The following is a 20,040-nucleotide window of genomic DNA, read 5'->3' on the forward strand; positions in this document are numbered from 1 at the left end:
GGTTTCTTGGGAAGATTATGAAAAGTTTCAGCATTCCCTATACAGCCTGGAACACTGCCACAGTAGTCCATGTTCAATATGATAGAAAAATGTTGTTCTTGAGGGTTTAGGTTGGTTGAGGGGCAGTTCTATGGGCGTATGTGAAGCCCTCTGTGACATGCTTGCGTGTTAAAAGGGCTATACAAATACATTTGATTTGATTTGATTTGTAATTCTGTGGAAGTACACAGAGCAGCACGCAGCAAATTTGGGGGCGTGACCAAGGTACAGACAAGAGCCAAAAAAGTTAATTGTGAGATTTGCATAGGAAAGAGGTGTAAATAGACTTTGAGGGTATGTCCATTTTACCCACCGAACTGTCGTTATTCAACTATGACAAGGTAAAATCGGTTTTGCAATCAATGACTCCTTTAAATATAGGGGAATAGTTTTGGTTGTTTGGATTAATATTAAATCCCCTACATCACACACACAAACACACACAAACATGTAGATAGATACAATGTTCTTGAGTTGCGATGGTGTATTCTTGGGGGAAGATAAATTAATTACTTACTCAAAAATCTTTAATTTAAAGTTTTGTGAGTGCCTGTTGCTGTGGTGTTCAGAATACCCACCGTCGTCCATGACTGCGTGCCAGTGCAGGGAGGGACGGTTGAAAGTCTGGCACTGCTGGTCTCTGAAGCTGGGGATGCCGGAAGGGCAGGGCATGTTCTCACACAGCCTGTACTGCAACTTGAGGCCAATGCAGTCCCGGCTCTTCCAGCTCAACCAAAGGGAGACAGAATTATACTGTACGTAAATCATAAGTACAGAGTTTGCAAGAAGTTAAGAAGAGATCTCATCAGGTAAAACATTATCGCATGGCTTGGGGTGCGACCATGCTCCGGCTCTTGTGTAATGCAGCTGTTATATGTTATATTTCTCATGCCACCTCAAATGCGTTTGCATAGCGTTTGCATAGCAAAGTTTGTCACAGAGTAGGCATTGCAAGTTATGAGTAGGAGGAAGAGTGGCACATTAAACCATTTTATGATCATCAATAACGTTTGACTGTACTGTACACCAGTGCATTCGCTGGCACCCCAGAGTGTTAGACCATACCCTGGAGCCATTTCCCTGTTCTCAGACTTGGTTATATGTTACATAGATGACAATACATTAGTAAGGAAACCAACTGTTCTTACCTAGAAAAATATACAGCATATATTTTTTACTCATATCACGTAAAAGTACCTTTGGCTCTCACACTTGCGTTGCCTGCCGCTGACCCCGGTGCTGCAAGTTCGACTGCAAGCTCCCCAGGAGCCCCAGGGACTCCACTCTCCCATTGTGGGCTCCGTCGGTGGCCCCCGGCTCACACAGTCCCCAGCACGACACCACTGCAGAACCACACAAACACCAGAGATGAATCAAAATCCCTGACACTTTCAGCCATGTTGTGCTGGCACGATACATAGCGTTGAGCTGCACTACAGGCTACACAACATTTAGCTGAACTCCACTAAGCGCTTGAACAACTGATCTCAGTTGATATGTGGTGAATTGCTCTGATGAGTGGTTCGTGAAAATCAAATAGTCCAAATAGTGCATTGCTCTCTATGACCAACTCAATAAGACAAGCGGACTCTGCAAATTATGGCAAATTCCAATACAACCAGGTGAGCAGGCTTTGTTTTTGGATGAATTGCTGGCTAACTAACTGAGAGAAAGGCCAACTTTTAAGTGGATACTTTATTTCAGTATAGCTGGATGGTTTTTATCTTCAAGTGTTGCAGTGTAGACTATACAGACAACTCACTGCAATTTAGCCTAAAACAGATTTAATTTCCATTGCTTCAGACATGCGAGGTGATGTTCCACGTCCCCAGAGCCAGCCTTTGCCGCCCAGGTCTGGTCCGTCGAGGCCCCTGGCCTTCACTGCCAGGTGGTGGGCCCAAAGGATGTAAAGGGGGTTGCCACGTCGCTTCTTCAGGCTAAGCCCAACCGGGCTCCGAGGCCAATCCCCACCAGGGCATCCTAGGCTGAAAGTCGATGATCGATTTTGTACTTGTGTTGTCGGAACTGAGGCCGTATGTTTTCGACACTTGGGTGAAGAGAGGGGCAGAGCTGTCAACCAATCATCATCTGGCGGTGAGTTGGGTCAAGGGGTGGGGGAAGACTCTGGACAGAGTGAACTAGGAATGTTTGGAGGAGGTCCCTGTCCGCGAGATCTTCAACTCACACCTCCGGCGGGGTTTCTTAGGCATCCCTGCGGAGGTTGAAGGCATTGAACCGGAGTGGGCCGTGTTCAGAGCGGGGGAGAGCTGCGGCCTCAAGGTCTTAGGACCCTCAAGGGGCGGTAACCCTCTAGGACCGTGGTGGACACTGGTGGTCAGGGAAGCATTCCGGGATATGTTGTCCTGTGTTGCAAAGAACCGACAGGCCTGAAGGACTACGTCCTCTGATGTAAAAGAGGCAAAGCAGCGGGTGTGGGAGATGTTCGGAAAAGACATGGAGAAGGACTTTCGGTCCGCACCAAGGTGCTTCTGGAAAACCGTCTGCCCCCTCAGGAGGGGAAAGTGGGGAACCATCCAAGCCAGGGCTGGGCAATATATTTTTACAATGGGCCACATGAGAAACCTGAAATGTGTTGGAGGGCCGCACCAACGATAACTTGAATTTAATTCTGCTGACTATTCTTCTTCTCCAATTGTAAAAAGCAGTAAATTATATATTTCATTAGGTGCTACTGGTTATCAGAAGAATAAGGATATTCTGTAAATATTTATATAAATATATGAAATTGTGGTGTAGGTCAAATAGGAAAAATACTCCTATAGAAGTAATAAACAGTAAAAACAAAAAACAAAATTTACATCATTGTTTCATTTTATTTTTAAGTAGTTAATCTTCACACACACTGAAAAGGTGTGGCCCGCGGCCCATACAATGCCCAGATCTAATCCAGTCTGTGTACAGCAAAGATGGGATGCTGTTGAACTCAACTGAGGAGGTTATTGGGCGGTGGAAGGAACACTTTGAAGAACTCCTAGATCCGACCACACCCTCTATGATAGAGACAGAGCTGGAGGCTGATGGAGGGATCAGATTCAATTTCCCTGGGGGAGGTCACTGAGGTAGTCAAACAACTCCACAGTGGCAAAGCCGCAGGGTCTTTTTCACAAGTGAGGGGACAATGGAGCGGGAGGTTGGCCAGAGAATCAGGGCAGCAAGGGCGGTATTGCATTTGCTCTGTTACACAATTGTCAACAAAAGAGAGCTGAGCCGGAAGGCAAAGCTCTCAATCTGCTGGTCAATTTTCGTTCCTACCCTCACATATGGTCATGAAGGTTGGGTCATGACCGAAAGAACTAGGTTGCGAGTACAAGCGGACAAAATGGGTTTCCTCAAGAGGGTGGCTGCCGTCTCCCTTAGCGATAGGGTGAGGAGCTCAGTCATCCGTGAGGAGCTCGGAGTAGACCCGCTGCTCCTTTGCTTTGAAAGGAGCCAGTTGAGGTGGTTTGGGCATCTGGTAAGGATGCCCCTAGAGCACCTCCCCAGGGAGGTGTTCCAGGCACATCCATCTGGGAGGAGGCCTCGGGGAAGTCCCAGGACTAGGTGGAGAGATTATTTCTCCACACTGGCCTGGGAACGCCTCTGGGTCCCCCAGTCGGAGATGGTTAATGTGGCTCGGTGACTCCCTGACTGCTGGAATAAAATGTAATCAGCTTCTTCCAAGGGATTTCTTTGTGGATGAAATGCAGGCTAGCTATCAGAAATACAATATGAAGTGGATACTTTGTTTCAATAGAGATCAATTAATTTTCCTACATTTATAAATGTGTTTACTGATGCAAAAACTCTTGCTTGCATGTTGCAAATGTGCACCAAAGTCCAATTAAACTAAGACCAAATCAACTAACTGACATTATAATAATCACCAGCTGCTAAATCAAAAATTTCAAGAATCTGAATACCACCTAATCAACTAAGCAACATCTTAATCACCGGTTGGATCATGGGCACTGCACGGGGTCTGTAACTTGATGATTTGGGCCGGTTCCTCTGTCATTTGTGTGTCGAAACGAGCTGCAACAGGTATAGGACAAGAACACTAGTCCGACCACGTTTTCTTGAGGCATGGATATTGTGAGTCATGGGCATATGCAATGGCGGTTTTAGTTTGTATGGTTACCTGGGCGAACAACCCATGTTGCCTATGCCTAAATCCGGCATTGAGCATACGACAGGAACAATGGGCATAATTTTCGAACATTTTCTGAAATTTCTTCAGAAATGTTTCTTACAGGCTTTGGAAAAACAACGTAAGAAAAAGACATCCGCCAAATTCATGAACGCTTGAAAATGTGCTCCTACGCAGCAGACGTTTTCTGAGCTGTGCTCCCCCAGAAAAGTTTTCTTAAATTGAAAGCGCGTCCTCGTGCTCCTGAATTTGCATACATACACGCCCCGACAGCTCCTTATAAGGGCATGCAACAGCAGTGACATGTGCAGTCAGAATCAACACAATTAGGAAAGCAACAGGAACGCAAGTTATGTCCAAGCGAAAAGCAACCAGTGCACAGGTGCATCGGTGCAACATCAGGATCATACCAGTAAGATGAGCAGTGGAATTGTTCTCCACTGGATCTAACAGTGTGCACACTAAGCAAGGTAAATTATTATAATTATTTATATCCGAGGATGTCTGTAGAGTTGATGTGAACACAATCACCAACAATTTCTCACAAATTAATTAACTCTTATAACACTGAGAGTTTTTAAAAATTTGAGACAACTAGCCGATTTATGACTGCAATTTCGAATTCGGAAAGTCTTCTGAAGTTCATGTTTTCCTAAATCCAATTCAGAAGAAATTCTTTCCTAAATTCTTCTTAATTGCGTTCGAGAATGAGGCCCAATGTTCTTACGAATTTAGCCTCCTCGGTCGGTTGTCTGTCGGATTTGTGTGAATGCGAAACAGGAAATACACGACTATTTTACAGCACTGCATAGCACGGAAATTCAAGGAAAATAATACAAATGTTAATTTCAACATAGCAAACACCCCTTGGGCAGAACTGTATATGCAGCACTGTATGGTAAATTAGGCCCACAATTATGACAACTGGCTCAACCATTGTGTATGTACTGACTTATGTACTTTACTAAATGTCTAGATGTTTGTGAAGGTAGACAATTTAACAGAGACACTGCACCTATCTACAGTTCCAGGAATCAGTCTCACCAACATCTTAATCAACAACTGCATCACGACCCGGGCACTGTGCACTCGTGTAACAAATGAAACATTATTACAATCTGATAACTGGTACTGTATTATTAAAATTCAAAACACATTTCCCTGTTGGTTTGGTGAGAAAAGCTTAGTAAAAACGACTCAATATAATCACTTTTTTACAGAGAGAAGCACTACGGCTCCTTAACATCCAGCAAACTCCAGCATTGTGTCATGGTTGGTGTACAGACAGGCTTTTGCAACAATCTGATATTTGAACACAGGGATGTCGTTCTGTCAGCCTGGACACAGAGAGAGAGGAGGGGCAATCTGAAACCTGGCCAGGGGGTTCACTGTGAGCTGCTCCAGCTGGTCTCCTCCTCCTCCTCTCTCTTTTCTCTCCTTCACTCTTGTGCTCTGCTGCAGTGCCCATGGCTCGTCTCTTATGAGGCTGTTTGCAATAGCTCAAAAGGTTTCACAGTTTTTGTCTGTCTGTTTTCATAGTGTTTAAGTATTATGTTTAAATACTTACAGAAAACTGTGACTGTGTAGAAACTGCAGTACATTATAATGCATCTTTATTAAGTTCTGTTGGTATGCTTTAAAATAGAACTGTATATATATATACATATTATTTTTTTAAACATATTTTGGCTATGGAAAAGAACATAGAAAATTAGACAAAATGCACTCTGTACCCACCTTGCCAGTGTCACACGCTGTCCCATCCATAGGGGGATCCAGCTTGGTCTTACAGTCTTTCTCTCCATCCACGAGACACCATAAGCCAGAGCACATCACATACTGGGACACAGAGAGGAGAGGAGACAGGGTTCCAGTAAGGAACACTTTACACCACTATACCAAAGCTACAAAAATCCTGTACTTGGTATTTCCAAATTGTTCTCAAATAAATTATTAGAAATTGAATGTATATAAGAAATGAAATGCTATACAAATAAAAGAGGCATACAAGGTTACTATAGAAAACCCATCACAGAAACCCCTTCTAAAGGAATCTTTTTCACCTTAGTCTATATCTGTGCCTACAAATAGGACTAGTATAGCTGAGTGATGACTGAAGCTAATTCCTATTTAATAAAGGTTGAAGGTCGGGCCAAAACCTTTTTAGTTAATTCTCCTTTGCGACCGGTCAATCTAACATGCACTCGTCATTTCTCACAAACACAAACGATGAGGCATTTGGGGTGTTTGCAGGAGCTTTCTGGGTCTAGGAAGCCAGATGCGAGTTAGAGGAGTTCCCAAATCACCAGCTGTTACTTGTACTGGAACTCTAACCACTTCCAGGTTCAAGCCCACATCTCATCTTTCAATGGGCACACCGCACACACTGAATACGTAACCCCAAACAACTGGGTTTATGAGACAAACTACAAAAGCTGACCTTTTGTGTTCCTTCTACCCACTCTTCCCACTTGCACTTTAGTTAAATAAAAACAACACCTAACAGGCATTTTCCTGTAAAAACAAGAACTGTTAAAAACCTTTTACTATACTAGCTACATTACAAATAGCCCTGAGCTGAATATCACAGTAGTGTCATCCATGAGCTGGTTCTTTTTTCACAATGCACAATGGCATTTGTGCAGTGTTAGTAAGAAAGCACAGTGGTTGCTATGGTCTCTGATAACAATAACATAATGAATGGGGTGTTTATGAGATTGCTGAGCCCCCTGAGATACGTCTGCCACGACTCTTATCTGGAACACAACTTTTGTGACATCAGGAACACTTAGTTCTCCAGATAAACTTTTGTGGTTCATGGTAGAGATCCACTCCAAGCAACTGGTTGGGGATTCGATAATATGTGGCTATTTATATTAATTACTGCTCAAGTGCTTATCAAATCTGGAACATTCCTCATGGTCCCGTAGAGGGCAAGGAGAGAAGGATATTTTCTCAGAGTGATAGGGATCTTATTTTTTCCTTCCTGGAGGAGGGGAGTCAGACTGATGAACAGCCTTGATATGTGCATTCAGTTTCATACATGCTGCAACATACAATAGAGTGGCACCAGTGTAGGGAGAGTCCTTAGAGAGCACAAAGAAAGAATGAAAAAATCTAGTGATATACCATATTGTGCCATATGATTGACCTCACAACTAAAACCCATTTAATCTAGAAATTGTGGCAAAATCCCTAAATTCTTCTGTGATATCCTCTATTCTATATTCCCCTCCTGGACCCTCACCTGCATGTTCTTGCAGTGTGATGCACTGGGGCCAAAAAGGATCTGACACTGTTCGTCTGCAGTGTAGGTCATCCCTGGGAGCTTGGAGGGCAGAATCACTGAATTCAGGCTCAGAGGGTCAGTCTGAAGGAGACAACTGCTGGATTTGGACCTACAACAAATTAGCAAAGGCACTCTTTTCTTTCTACTGAACACTTGATTATTATCCGAAGAGATGACCAGGACATGAGACAGGGCAATGTTATCAATTCCCATCTTCCAATTCCAATTCCCACTGTATGTTTCACAACGGTATTCTCAACTCAAAAAGCAAGTATTCTGACGGTGGTAGCCAGTCCATGGTTAACATGTTTTGTTGATTCAGCTCTACTATGTCTTTCTGTTCTTGCAGGGCTTCTCTAACCTTTTAAACTCATCATGTGAAAGAACTAAAAGCAGAAAAAAATGTTGGGTAAGCAATACAAAAAATTGCCTTTCACTGCAATTTGGGTTTCGGTTGGGGTTGTAGTTTTGGTAAATGTATAGGTATTTTAATGTATTTTGACAGTTATTTCACTGTACATAAACCCATGGGCACTTTCACTTTAAGTAATATATTGTGAAGAGTGGAGAAGTGATTGTTACCTCAAGAACTTCTCAATGTCGCCACGGCTACAGCTGGACCAGGACACGTCACCCAGATTTTGCCCTTTGACCCACTCACCCGACATGATGTGAAGACCATCTGCACATGACTGGTGGTCATTGTCATGGCTAACGCCCATACTAAAGACAGACAGACAGAGACAGACAGACAGACATTATCACAGTGGTTTTCGCAATCATCAAAACTGGAGACAAAGTCATTCAAAGCTGGACAGAGGGTACACTATGGGCCTTGCATGCAAACAAGGAAACATGTGAAGTACTGGGGTTCAACAACAACTACATAACTGCACAAGTACCTTGATTCATGGGTACTGTCTGATCATGATTTGCATGTTGAGGGCATAAAGTTAGAATCAATCTGCAACAGATTTGAATTAGCTAATCCAGAGGGTGAGGTATGGAGGATTCAAGCGGTGGATTTTGTCCTCCTGGGCAAGATAAACCAAAGCACTCCTTACCCTGGATTAGAACAAGGAATGCCTCTTTACCTCGACATAGATATTTAGACCTGACCAGGATAGACTCAACAGTAAACTAAGACTGGCTTTATACCAGTTGCAGGTGTAAAATGACATGAAACCTAATTACCATTTACATGAAGCAATAAAACATAATCAAAGTCTCATGCAACGTGTATTTCACAAAAATTTGCTACCTACATTTTTCACATTGTTTTCTTACTACATGTAGTCATTTAGATGTTATAAAGAAGGAAGTGTCATTGTAACCACATTTGCATCTTTGAATCTTATTTCATATCATTTGCTTGCTCTTCTGGTACTGGCTAGGTACTTTGTTTCAAAGTACTTCTGTTATTTTGGCTGACCCGGAGAATAGGAAGAGAGCTATCAGTGCATTTGTGCCGTTTGATATGCAGGAGAAAAAAAACAAGACCTAAAAAGACTAAAAGTCTGAGAGTGAAGGATTAAAGAAGAGACCATCTTCTGTTTTATTATTTTGTTCAATTTGGTGATAAACCATTGTGGAGAAAATTAGTCAGTTGAAACCGGTTGGTTTGATACCAAATCAATGGTAGTTTGATGTCATCTGACACATTAGCGTTTTGATTGGCTGTTGTGATAAACCACTTTCACGAAAGAGTTTTGCAACTGTTAAGTTTCATTCAAGTTTCAAGTGCATTGCAGAGGGCTTTAAAACTTGCAACTCAATTGCAACTGATTTTCACCTAAGTTTCATCCAACTGAAAGTTTCAATGTGTAATGCCAGTCTAAGGTAGCCTGGTCCTAACCAGACCCTCGTACATTTCATTTGTACAGAGGGTCTGGGATCGCTCCATTGACAAACGTTAACTTCCTTGAAGGCGGGTCCTCTGTTGAAGTGTAAAACTATTGGATCTGCCCAGAACCACTCTGATTTGCCATAACCAATCGCAAGCGTTCGCCTTAGCCAACTCCTTCACCACTACTGTAACGGAGCTAGCTGCCGTAGCTGGAAAATCAAACTGTTCCCGAACTCCGTGGGGAGGAGGGCCACAACATCATGGCCACCAACAAAACTCAGCAAGGAATGTTCTTGCTCCAGCTTCAACCTATTGATATTTGGCTGCGTTGCCACAACCGCAGAATAGTTTCGCTCGCATCTTTCTCCGCCGCCATTTTCTGAACTACTCAAACTAGTGCACGACATTAACGTCATCGTTGTCAGCCACTCCCTCTGTTCGCTGATTGGACCTACAAAAAATGTGTTTCTGGAAACTGACTTCAGAGCCGAGCTCCCAGACCTAGTACAGAGGCAAAATCAAAATTGAGCGGAAGTACGTAGGAGGGCAGAGCCAGGCTAAGTCTAAGGCTCATTTACTGTGGTTATAAAATGTGGCAATGAGGCAGAGACGGGAGAGCACCGTTGAAAAGAAGCAATCCCATTTTGAACGATGGAATGAGGACCAGATAAGATATCCTTATGTCTCTGTGAGCTACGAAGATCACAGCCTTACACACACATAAAAACACATCCTCTAAACCAAAGTCCCTTGACAAGAGACACCATCTATCAATTCATTATGATTATCCATTCATTCATTTCACATATTCCAGTTGTTAGTGCGGTTTTCAAACTTGGGAAAAGCAAATAAAGAGGTTGGCATTTGTGCTTTAGAATCCATAATGGACAGAGCTTGCAGCTTAAGCATTTTTTTTTTGAACGAAAATATAGTTTACTCTCTAATGTATAACACGTGCTCCATGTCATAAGCTATCCACACAAGCTTTATTTAACTATTTGGGAAAAAACTAACATCTGTTATCAACTTAATTACAGTAACAAACAGAACATGACCTCATCAGGAATACTTCACAAATTTGTATATTTTTCAAACTATCAAAGGAATTTAATGAATTGAGGTCAAAGTCAGTTTACATTTCAGTTAACTTTGTGTTATAGGTAATTATTGACGTCAAAGTCTTGAAAACTATTTCAAATCATTGCAGTTACTTGGACAATTATGTGTCTTATTGTTTAGTGTTTAAGAAAAGAAAATGACAAACAGGCAATGGTGGATGAGATATTGAAGCGGTCAATTTTTGTGGCTTCACAGGAGACGGCACCTGGTAATTTTTCGAATGCACTGCCTCCATGATAATTCCCTGTAAAGGCCAGATATTCTGTCATCTAAATACATCAGTCTAAAAACATCAGTGCTCCAGTGTTGGCGAATACTAGTGTCAATCAGCTGATCAAGGGGAAATCCAACTAATCTAACTCCAAAAAGTTATTTTATTTAGTTATTTTATAACGGTCTTATAACAGATGTGAGCCCTGACATTTACGTCACTGAAGGAAATACTCACCTGAGCTTCTTGTTTAGCCGCGCCAACTGGACTCACATAGTATCATGCCATTGACAGTTGCACTTTATTTCTACCTGTCTCTCATTTATGTGCGATTCAAAGAAGAAGTTGGAGATAACTTCACATGTCTCGTTGTTTTCAGCGTCGATAATGAGTGTTAAAATAAAGAATTAAATACTCTATAAATCTAATACTGTATGTGCCATGTATTGACAGACATCTATGATCCATGAGCTCATTTGGCAAAAGTGTACTCTAGTGTACACTGTAATGTATTACATAATCAACTTTCTAATATCTAACATTACATATGCCTACACAAAAAAACATTATTCTAAAAGTACAAACGCAATATCCAAACAAAAACTACCCACTGAGCTGTCCTCAAAGCCCATGCCTTACATGTCCAAGCATAAACATATAAAGTGCTACAATATGCAATCACCGCTGTTAAAACATTGAAGGAATAGCTATATGTACAAAGATTGACACAAACTCAGATAGCTCTAGTATCTCAGTTGTCATGAATCAGCACTATCAAAATCAGCACTAGCTTTGAGCTCACAACAACAAGCAAGACAAGCAAGAGACTCAGATTTGTTAGACCACAACAAACCCACAATCTGACAAACAAAAAGATACATAGGCAGACATTACTAGTAACAAAATCGAATTAGATACAACAGAAAACCCATTTACAAAGCAAAACTGTTTAGCTTTGGGGATTATTTTAATTGATGGCTGTCATAACTAAACAACTGAAAGCAGAACAACCTAGAGGAGTTTCCTATTTAGAATTTAGGACTGAGTAGATGATGACTTAGCCGTGGAAGTTTTAAATAAAACCAGATGCTACATTAGAATTAGTGGAGTAGCTAGCTAATAGTCGCATGGTGAGTCTCTGTGGTGTAGACTGTAGAGCCCACAGCTTTTTTGGCTCTTCTGATCCTTATTACAGATATGGTGTACACTCTAAGCACTGACACAAGCTGGGCCATTATTTTAGCGACTGGTTAAACTGCACTGCACAACCAGTTGCAATTACTTATAGTGCTATATAGGATACATTAGCATTCCAGCATTGCTGTATGTTAGTATTTTGTCATTTCACCTGAAAGTTTGGTTTTCCATCTATTTTGTAGAAATTACACTATTGTGGTGTACTGGACTCACTTGTGACCCATCTCATGGGCAATAGTAAAGGCAAGGTTGAGCCCATTGTCTTCAGCCAGAATGCACTTCCTTTTCTCACTGCACATACCGCTTAGATAGGCAATACCTGTGATTGAGAAGGGAAATTGTCAATATGTAAGTTGGTCTGTATTCTCAGTAAGACACAAGAAACAAATGCAGACATAGCAGTTGCAGTAACAATGTACAATTAATGCAGTTTCACTCATAATTTATGATCCAACACAACTGCAATTAAAAACTCAAATATTTATCAACTTAGTTTCAGTCAACTTTGAGTTCATGGAGACCCTTTAATAATTCAACATGGCTGCTTTTTCCGTCATCCTCAAACTTTTTTTCTCTTCTTTATAATCAAACTGACAGGGTAGTAGACCCTTTTAAAATACTGGGTCGGGTTTGATGGAAGAAACACTTAAAATTCATCCATTATCATATGCTCATGCTAACATACAAGTGTCACATCTAGTGTGTACTTCTGTATGTTAGACTGGAAAGCTGCTTCTCCTGTGGGATCGGGTTGAGGAGAAAACATAAAAAGAGGGATTTCTTCCTCCTCTCATGTAGTGGATCGTATACCGTGACCTTTGATGGCTTTATCACCCCATTGAAATGGATCCAGAACTAATGCTTTCCATTACGAAACTCAGGCCGAACAATCCCACCTTTGATGGGCGAAAATAGGTGCAGTTTCTTGGGCCTCTATGTCCATTAGAGGGCCTTTGGTTCTCTCTCTGTCTCTCTCTCTGTCTCTCTCTGTCTCTCTCTCTGTCTCTCTCTCTCTCTCTGTCTCTCTCTGTCTCTCTCTGTCTCTGTCTCTCTCTGTCTCTCTCTCTCTCTGTCTCTCTCTCTCTCTGTCTCTCTCTGTCTCTCTCTCTCTCTGTCTCTCTCTCTCTCTGTCTCTCTCTCTCTGTCTCTCTCTCTGTCTGTCTGTCTCTCTCTCTCTCTCTCTCTCTCTCTCTCTCTCTCACACACACACACACACACACACATAAGCACATAGACACTCACTAAATTGAACATTTTCTATGTTTCTGTCTTTGTGAAACCTCTTAAAACCAGGCAATATGACTCGCTTTTAGGGCTAGACGACAGATTATCCTCTAATCTATCCTGTAAAGAACGGTAGGCCTCTCTTGGCTGCCGGGTGCTCTGTGAAGTCACAGACGGTCTTTCTGTTCCTTCTGCATTTAGCCGGCATCTGGGCCCTTTAGGAGTGTTGAGTTTGCTTGAAAAGGTTGGTCCCTCCCACCTCAGTAGAAACGTGAGACAAGTCCACCATGACCCCTACTGTATGATAATGCTCTTTACCCCACCCATTAATGTGAAGGCACTGTTCGGTAGTCACTTGTGTGGAGTAAAATCTGTTAAGTGTTGTTTGCTTTCACAGAGACAATACATCTTTATGTAAGATGTTTTGATTTATTGACCTCCAAATACACGACTCATTAATCAAATAGTAAAATAAATTAGTTTGAAGTGTACAGAGCACACTGTGTCCTACTGAGAGTACATTGTGACTTACTGTGAGTAGTCAGACTTTGTTCATTATTGTGTCTAACTAAAACTTTGTCTCAAGGGCAAAGGGTAAGGGTATAGCAGCTAATTTGGTCAATAGATAGAGCTAGCTAGGTCATCTGTCATCATTCTGCTGGACCTTTCTGCAGCATTTGATTCGATTAACCATCATATCCTGCTCACCAGACTTTCTGAGATGGGCAGGGCCGGCCCAAGGCATAAGTGAACTAAGCGGCTGCTTAGGGCACCTGTGGCTACCAGAGGACCCCCAAGAGCAAATGAAATTACAGTTTAATGTATTATGTAAAAATGTATATATTCTTTTTTTTTTTTGGTAACGATAAGCGACGCCATGGGGCCCCCAAATCAATTTTGCTTAAGGCCCCATAAAGGCTTGGGCCGGCCCTGGAGATGGGCATCACTGGCACTGCACTTCAGTGGATCTGATCCTATTGTCGGGAAGATCCTACCTCCTGGGGGAGGCAAAGTGTCAGGCCCCTACCAGCTCTCCACTGGTGTCCCTCAGGGCTTCTCCTACCACTGCTACGCTGACGACACGCAGCTGTACCTGTCGTTCCCCCCGATTGATCCGGGGATCTCAGCTAGGATCAAGGCCTGTCTCACAGACATCTCCGCCTGGATGACCAAGCACCACCTCCAGCTGAACCTCGCCCAAAAACTTCTCATCATCCCGGCCAAACGCTCCATCTCCCATGATCTCTCAATCACCCTGGGATCTGCGACGGTGACCCCTTCATCCTCTGCCAGGAACCTCATGGTGACCATGGAGGACAAGCTCTCCCTCACACCCCACATTGCTGCGGTCTCCTGGTCGTGTAGATACACCCTCTACAACATCTGGAAGATCAGGAGATACTTGTCTGAGCATTCCACCCAGCTGCTAGTCAAAGCACTAGTCCTCTCCAAGTTGGACTACTGCAAATCGCTGCTCGCCGGTCTCCCAGCATGCGCAACCCGCCCTCTCCAGAGGATTCAGAATGCTTCAGCCCGCCTGATCTTCAATCTACACAGACGCTCCCATGTTACCCGCTCCTCATCTCCCTTGACTGGCTTCCCTTCACGGCCCGTATCAGATTCAAGACCCTGGTACTGACCTTCCAAGCGGTGAACGGGACTGCCCCCGACTACATCAAGTTAAGCTCCAGCCTTACACCCCCAACCGCCACCTACGGTTTTCTTCTGACAACCGTCTGGTGATCCCACCGCTCAAGAGCATCTCAACACAAGCTCTTCTCCTGTCTGGCCCCCCAATGGTGGAATCAACTCCACACCTCCATCAGAGACACTGACTGTCTCCCTACCTTCAAGAAAAGGCTCAAGACGCACTTGTTCCGGGAGTACAACGGTACTTAGTAATGATTGGCTGGACCTGATGTTAGTTTCCTCCAGGATCACAATGACTCTTACTGAGAGACTTGTTGCTCTTGTTGGTTAGTTAAAACTGACTTAAAATTCTTGTACTCACTGCAAAATATATTATTGTTGCTTGCTTTTTCCACAGGTACACCCTTGCACTTTTGAGGTTCATGTTGTTTAGTTGTAACTTGTTTAACTACATGCTCTTATGGCTCTTCCCTTTTGGACTTGTTTGGTTTTCACAATGTATGCTTCATGTTTTGGCTACCCGCAATGTTTGTTATGATCAGTGACCTTTTGTAAAGCTCTCTCTTGGAAGTCGCTTTGGATAAAAGCATCTGCTAAATGCATAAATGTGATGAAATTGACATGGCAGTCTAAAATATCCACCAACTCACAAACAACAATGAAGGGAGTCAGACACATGCAGTCTATAAGGCTTTCATTTGTCAATATAATGGAAGCAACAGAACCGCTGCTGATATTTCTGTGTCCTCTTTCAATCATCAGGCAGTAAAGTAACGTAATATAAGAACTCTCCCTCGTGCCTTTTTATGAAGTCAACATCAACTTGCAACGTTGAATCCCGGGGACTTTCATCCGTCCTGGAGCATCCAAAATCCATTTTCGCTTGATATTTTTATAGTGTAACATCAATCTCACAATAGGTCTAATGACAAACCCAGGCCTCTAAGCTCACATGTGTGCTACACCTGTATGGACTCTGCTGGTGTAAGACGAAATGAGGTCTGAGCTGAAGTAGATAGTGTATATCGCGATTTGGATTTAGTTTGAACCCTTATCTTAAGTTTCCTCCCTTCATCCTGTCCTTTCATACCGGGGCAGCCATATTATGTTACATAACAGGACTGCAGCACTGTGCATATGGGACAAACATACAGTAGGAGTGAAGGAAAGCTTTGGTACTTTGTGGCGGCATGTTGATCTACGAGTGCTACTTGAGGATTAATATGGCATACTAACTTCAATGGATTTTGAAATTAAATGAAAGATTCGATTTTACACTCAGGAGCTAGTCTTCAAGCTAGCCAAGTGATGGTGCAATCCTGATATCAAACTCAGCAGTATTTCGGTGGATGGACTTCAAAGTCAAGGAAGAGGTGAGTTTAACATTACTCATTAAGGTAAAATTATTTTTGTAGCCGGGGATATTGTTTTATTGAAGTCACCGCTTTTTGTGTTTCTGTGGCTTCAATAAAAAAAATATCCCCAGCTACAGAAATATTTTTACCTAAATGAGTAACGTTACACTCACTTCTAAGACTGCATTAAGCATTAACAAGCATTAAGACTAGATCCTGACAGCTGCTGTCCCTCCTTGATACACCTGATCCAGGTCTGTAGAGCTGGCGCATTTCATCGTCAACGTTAGGAATAGCCCTTGTGGATGTCTGTCGTCTTTGAAAATCCACCCAAAAACTCAAATGTAGAATTCCATAGTTGTTTCGTAAGCTGTACAGACAACCTCGCACCCTCACTACTTGAGTCAAAATTCCCAGATCAGTTTTTCAATTGATGAAACAAACTATCATTTAAAATAAAGGGCCGATTGACTGGGTTTTTGGGGTATTTCACACTGTTCCTTAAGGTCTCCGAATAGGGTATGTAACTTTGGTTGGGTTGAAAATGGCCTGGGCGCTGTCTCCTGATAGATCCTCTGAAAGGTTACCGGGAAAAACACTAGCTTTTCTCCTTTTATGGTATGCTCATTATTTAGCTGAGCTGCGCGCTGATAGTTGGTTTTCAACGAGTGAAGCTGGGGAGCAAAAACGCAACACAGCCAACAGCACTCACTGGAACACCAAAGGTGGAGACTTGAAATAAAAACGCGCAAATAATGCGCTAAATCTATTGTGTCTACCCAACAGTTTTCAACAGATTGACTACATTTCATTTGAAATCATAACGTTAGTTGTTTCTACTTCTGTTGTCGAAGCAAACTGGATTGATTTAGGTTTGTAGAACGTTAGGTTACAGCTTAGCAACCAAACTATTACTTGGCTTCAGTTAGCTAGCTGTTGTAGCTTTAGATATCTTGCTAAAAAATAACCTGACAAAGATCTGGACAAACATGCATCGTGAATTGTAGATTTACATAATACGGGTTATTTATTTTAATGAAACACAGTTAAGAACATGAAACTACTGCCAATAAACTAGGCTAAATCATCACACATGTTCTTAGGTTAGCAAGCTAAACTAGTTTACATGTCTACTAGTACATTAGGTGTTTTCTCTATCTAGCAATGAAAACGTATCCTGTATCTAGCACCTGCCTTTCTCCAGTTCTTTCAAATAGATTATCTAGACAAGCGTTAGCAATAGGCCAGACTATTATTAGTTTTCTGGCTATTTTTTTGGAAGCTTCCCTTCTAATGCCGACTACAGCTCGTCTAGCTAGAGTCATTTGCTAAGTAAAGTATGTAGATGTGTTTAGCATTGTACCTATGCTAGGTAAAATTGGTTTTGCAATCAACGACCCTTTAAAGCCATTGCCTGTGTGAATATCAGATGGGAGTTATAGAACCCAAACATGTTCTGAGGTCAGAAAGCTAAATGATTGGTTTACAGATTCAACCAATAAAGTTGAAGGTGAAAGCGGGCTCAGAAGACGTTTGTGTTGGGGATCGGAATTGTCAGGACGTTGTGGAGGAAATCTCTGGAATTGTGAAAGGTAAGTGAAAATTTAGTTAAAATAAGATAATTGGCAAACATTGATCCACAGAATTAATAATCATCTTACCGTATGCATTTCAATTGATTTGACTCCTTAACAGTAATCTCCCGCTCTAGCTAGCTAGCTAAAGTTACAACATGAGCAGTTTAGCTTAGCTGCAACATTACTGTAGACGTGGTAAAACGCGCTTTAAAGCCATTAAGCCATTTCTATAAAGCCATTAAGCGATGATATAATTGATACAGACATTTAAACTATTTATTAATCTCCGCTGCAAAGATAGCGCTGTGTTATAGTTAACTATGCGCTGCTCTCAGGGCAGGACTATGTGCTGCTCTTATCCCGTATGTGGCACTGGGGTTTTAACAGTTTAAGATGTCTGTAATTAACAGAGTGGTGTTTACACCCTTGGCTACTAACTTGAACTTAAATGCCACAACCTTATCTTGGTGTCAATCTGTTCAGTAAAGTTTCCTCTACAGGACTGTTTGGGACTTTTAAGACATTTGAGTTTATGCCTGATAAGTGCTCGTACCCATTCACTGCAACGAAATTGCTTTATTGACCTCCGACTCGGAATCTGAACTTTGAGACGCTCGACATAAAAGACAACATTTGGCGTAAAAGTGAGTATTAGAATTGTTAATATAATGTGTTCCCATCGTATTTAAGACAAACATTTTTACAAAGAAGAGGTTTGTTAATGTAACTGAATACATATCTCACTCATACTGGCTAATCAGCTAACATTTTAAAGTAGTCTACATCCAAAGTCGCTGTCGTGAAACTAGCTTCTTGCATATCCTGTTATTCTCTTACATTTACACAGTAATTATGGTTCTTACATAATGGTATATATGTGAGGTTATGGTGTTGTATTTGACAGTATAATGGTGTTGTATGTGAAAGCATAATGGTATATTTGTGAGGTTATGGTGTTGTATGTGAGATCAAGTATGAATTATGGCCTATACTGCCTCTCATAGCTAAACCCAGAGGAGCGCGCAGGCATGGAATTCTGCGGGCACGTATCAGTCAAGGGCGTAGGTTTGCATAGGGTCGATAGGGACTAGTCACGACCAAGTTTGGGAAAGACACAATTGTCCCCACCAATATTTTGTTAATTTTCGACAAAAATATTTTTAACAATATATTTGCAAAACTCATTCGTATTATTATCTATCTATACTATGTTCGTTGCCCAGAAAAGTGAAAAATACATTTCCAAGTTAACCAATGCGCCTCCAGCCTACAAGACAAGATTGTCATTTAATTAGCTGAAAATTTGTGAATCGTGACTTGCTAAAAGAGAGCAGTAGTCTGACACGGTAAGCTATCAAATACGCCAGGAAATAATAAAGCCTCATATTATTTATTATATAAAATATCATTGATATGTTTGACCCTTTTGTGCTTTGTAGAAAGGAAAATCAAAATGCTGCCCCAAAAAAAGAAGGATATAAGAAGTTTTTTCCCCACCCAGAGAGTAAGTTGCTAGCGTTAGCTATCAAGAAGGTCGTTGTTAACTGCTAGCCTTACATTGCCACCCATTCTAAAATGGAAACATGCTTTGAAAGTTGTTAGTGTAGTAGAGCAGCATGTCACTTTTGCTTGTATTAAATCTATCCGTCTGCAATCTTTCGACCAGTGTGTTAGCAGCACCTGGTCTTGTTGAAGCAAGAAGGATAAAGCTAATCTACCCACATAATGGGACCGTGCTAGTTTAGCCTAGTACCAGCAGGTTAGCAACTCTATATTATTCGATATTAATGGTAATAAGTAGGCCTATATGATCCCTTGGATAGTAATATGGCTATCCCTGTAATTTCGACCAATGTTAGCAGTCAACTAAGCATGGTTAGTGTCTGTATTACATTGATGAATTACTGTGCAGGAAAAACAGCACCCTGAAGCTAAAGATGTACAGCAGGTTGGTGATGAATCAGCATGTTCAGGTGAGAAGTTGAATTGTCCATTTTGGTAAAGATTCCATTAAATTGCTGTTTTTAAGGGATGTTTAGACAATGTCACCCATGAATGTTATCATTCACACTTATACTTGTAGGTAGTAAAAAGGTGCTATAAATTTGGGATGCCCAAATATAATTAATTATTTCATTGCTCGGAAGTCCAGTACAGATGATGTAGGCTCCATCATTTTTTGTATTTATTGGCGGGGGGGGCAGTGTCCCTACCAAAGCTGAGTCCAAACCTACGCCTTTGGTATCAGTTTGTGTTTTCAGATACATCAACTACTGATTTTACAAGAGTTGATTGGGATACTAAGTTTCTTTTTTCCGGGATTATCCATCTTAATGAATGCACTGACTAATAAAATAATTTGTTAAAATTCTAAAATTAGATTTGA

General features: G+C 41.7%; 1 protein-coding gene across 1 annotated transcript in view; it reads right to left on the reverse strand.

Annotated features, from left to right (window-relative positions):
- Positions 1–20,040, reverse strand: part of LOC146220855 (A disintegrin and metalloproteinase with thrombospondin motifs 19-like) — a 57,810-nt gene that overhangs the window by 24,031 nt on the left and 13,739 nt on the right. Inside the window, exons 8-13 of the mRNA XM_084694221.1 lie at positions 12,062–12,167; positions 8,058–8,198; positions 7,434–7,584; positions 5,924–6,025; positions 1,237–1,382; positions 618–766 (exon numbers count right to left, since the gene is read on the reverse strand). Coding sequence (XP_084550347.1) covers positions 618–766; positions 1,237–1,382; positions 5,924–6,025; positions 7,434–7,584; positions 8,058–8,198; positions 12,062–12,167 — 795 coding nt within the window. The remainder of the gene's footprint in view (positions 1–617; positions 767–1,236; positions 1,383–5,923; positions 6,026–7,433; positions 7,585–8,057; positions 8,199–12,061; positions 12,168–20,040) is intronic.

The sequence above is a fragment of the Hypomesus nipponensis genome, chromosome 27 (genome assembly GCF_054491055.1).
Source record: "Hypomesus nipponensis isolate SF chromosome 27, ASM5449105v1, whole genome shotgun sequence".
NCBI lineage: Eukaryota > Metazoa > Chordata > Actinopteri > Osmeriformes > Osmeridae > Hypomesus > Hypomesus nipponensis.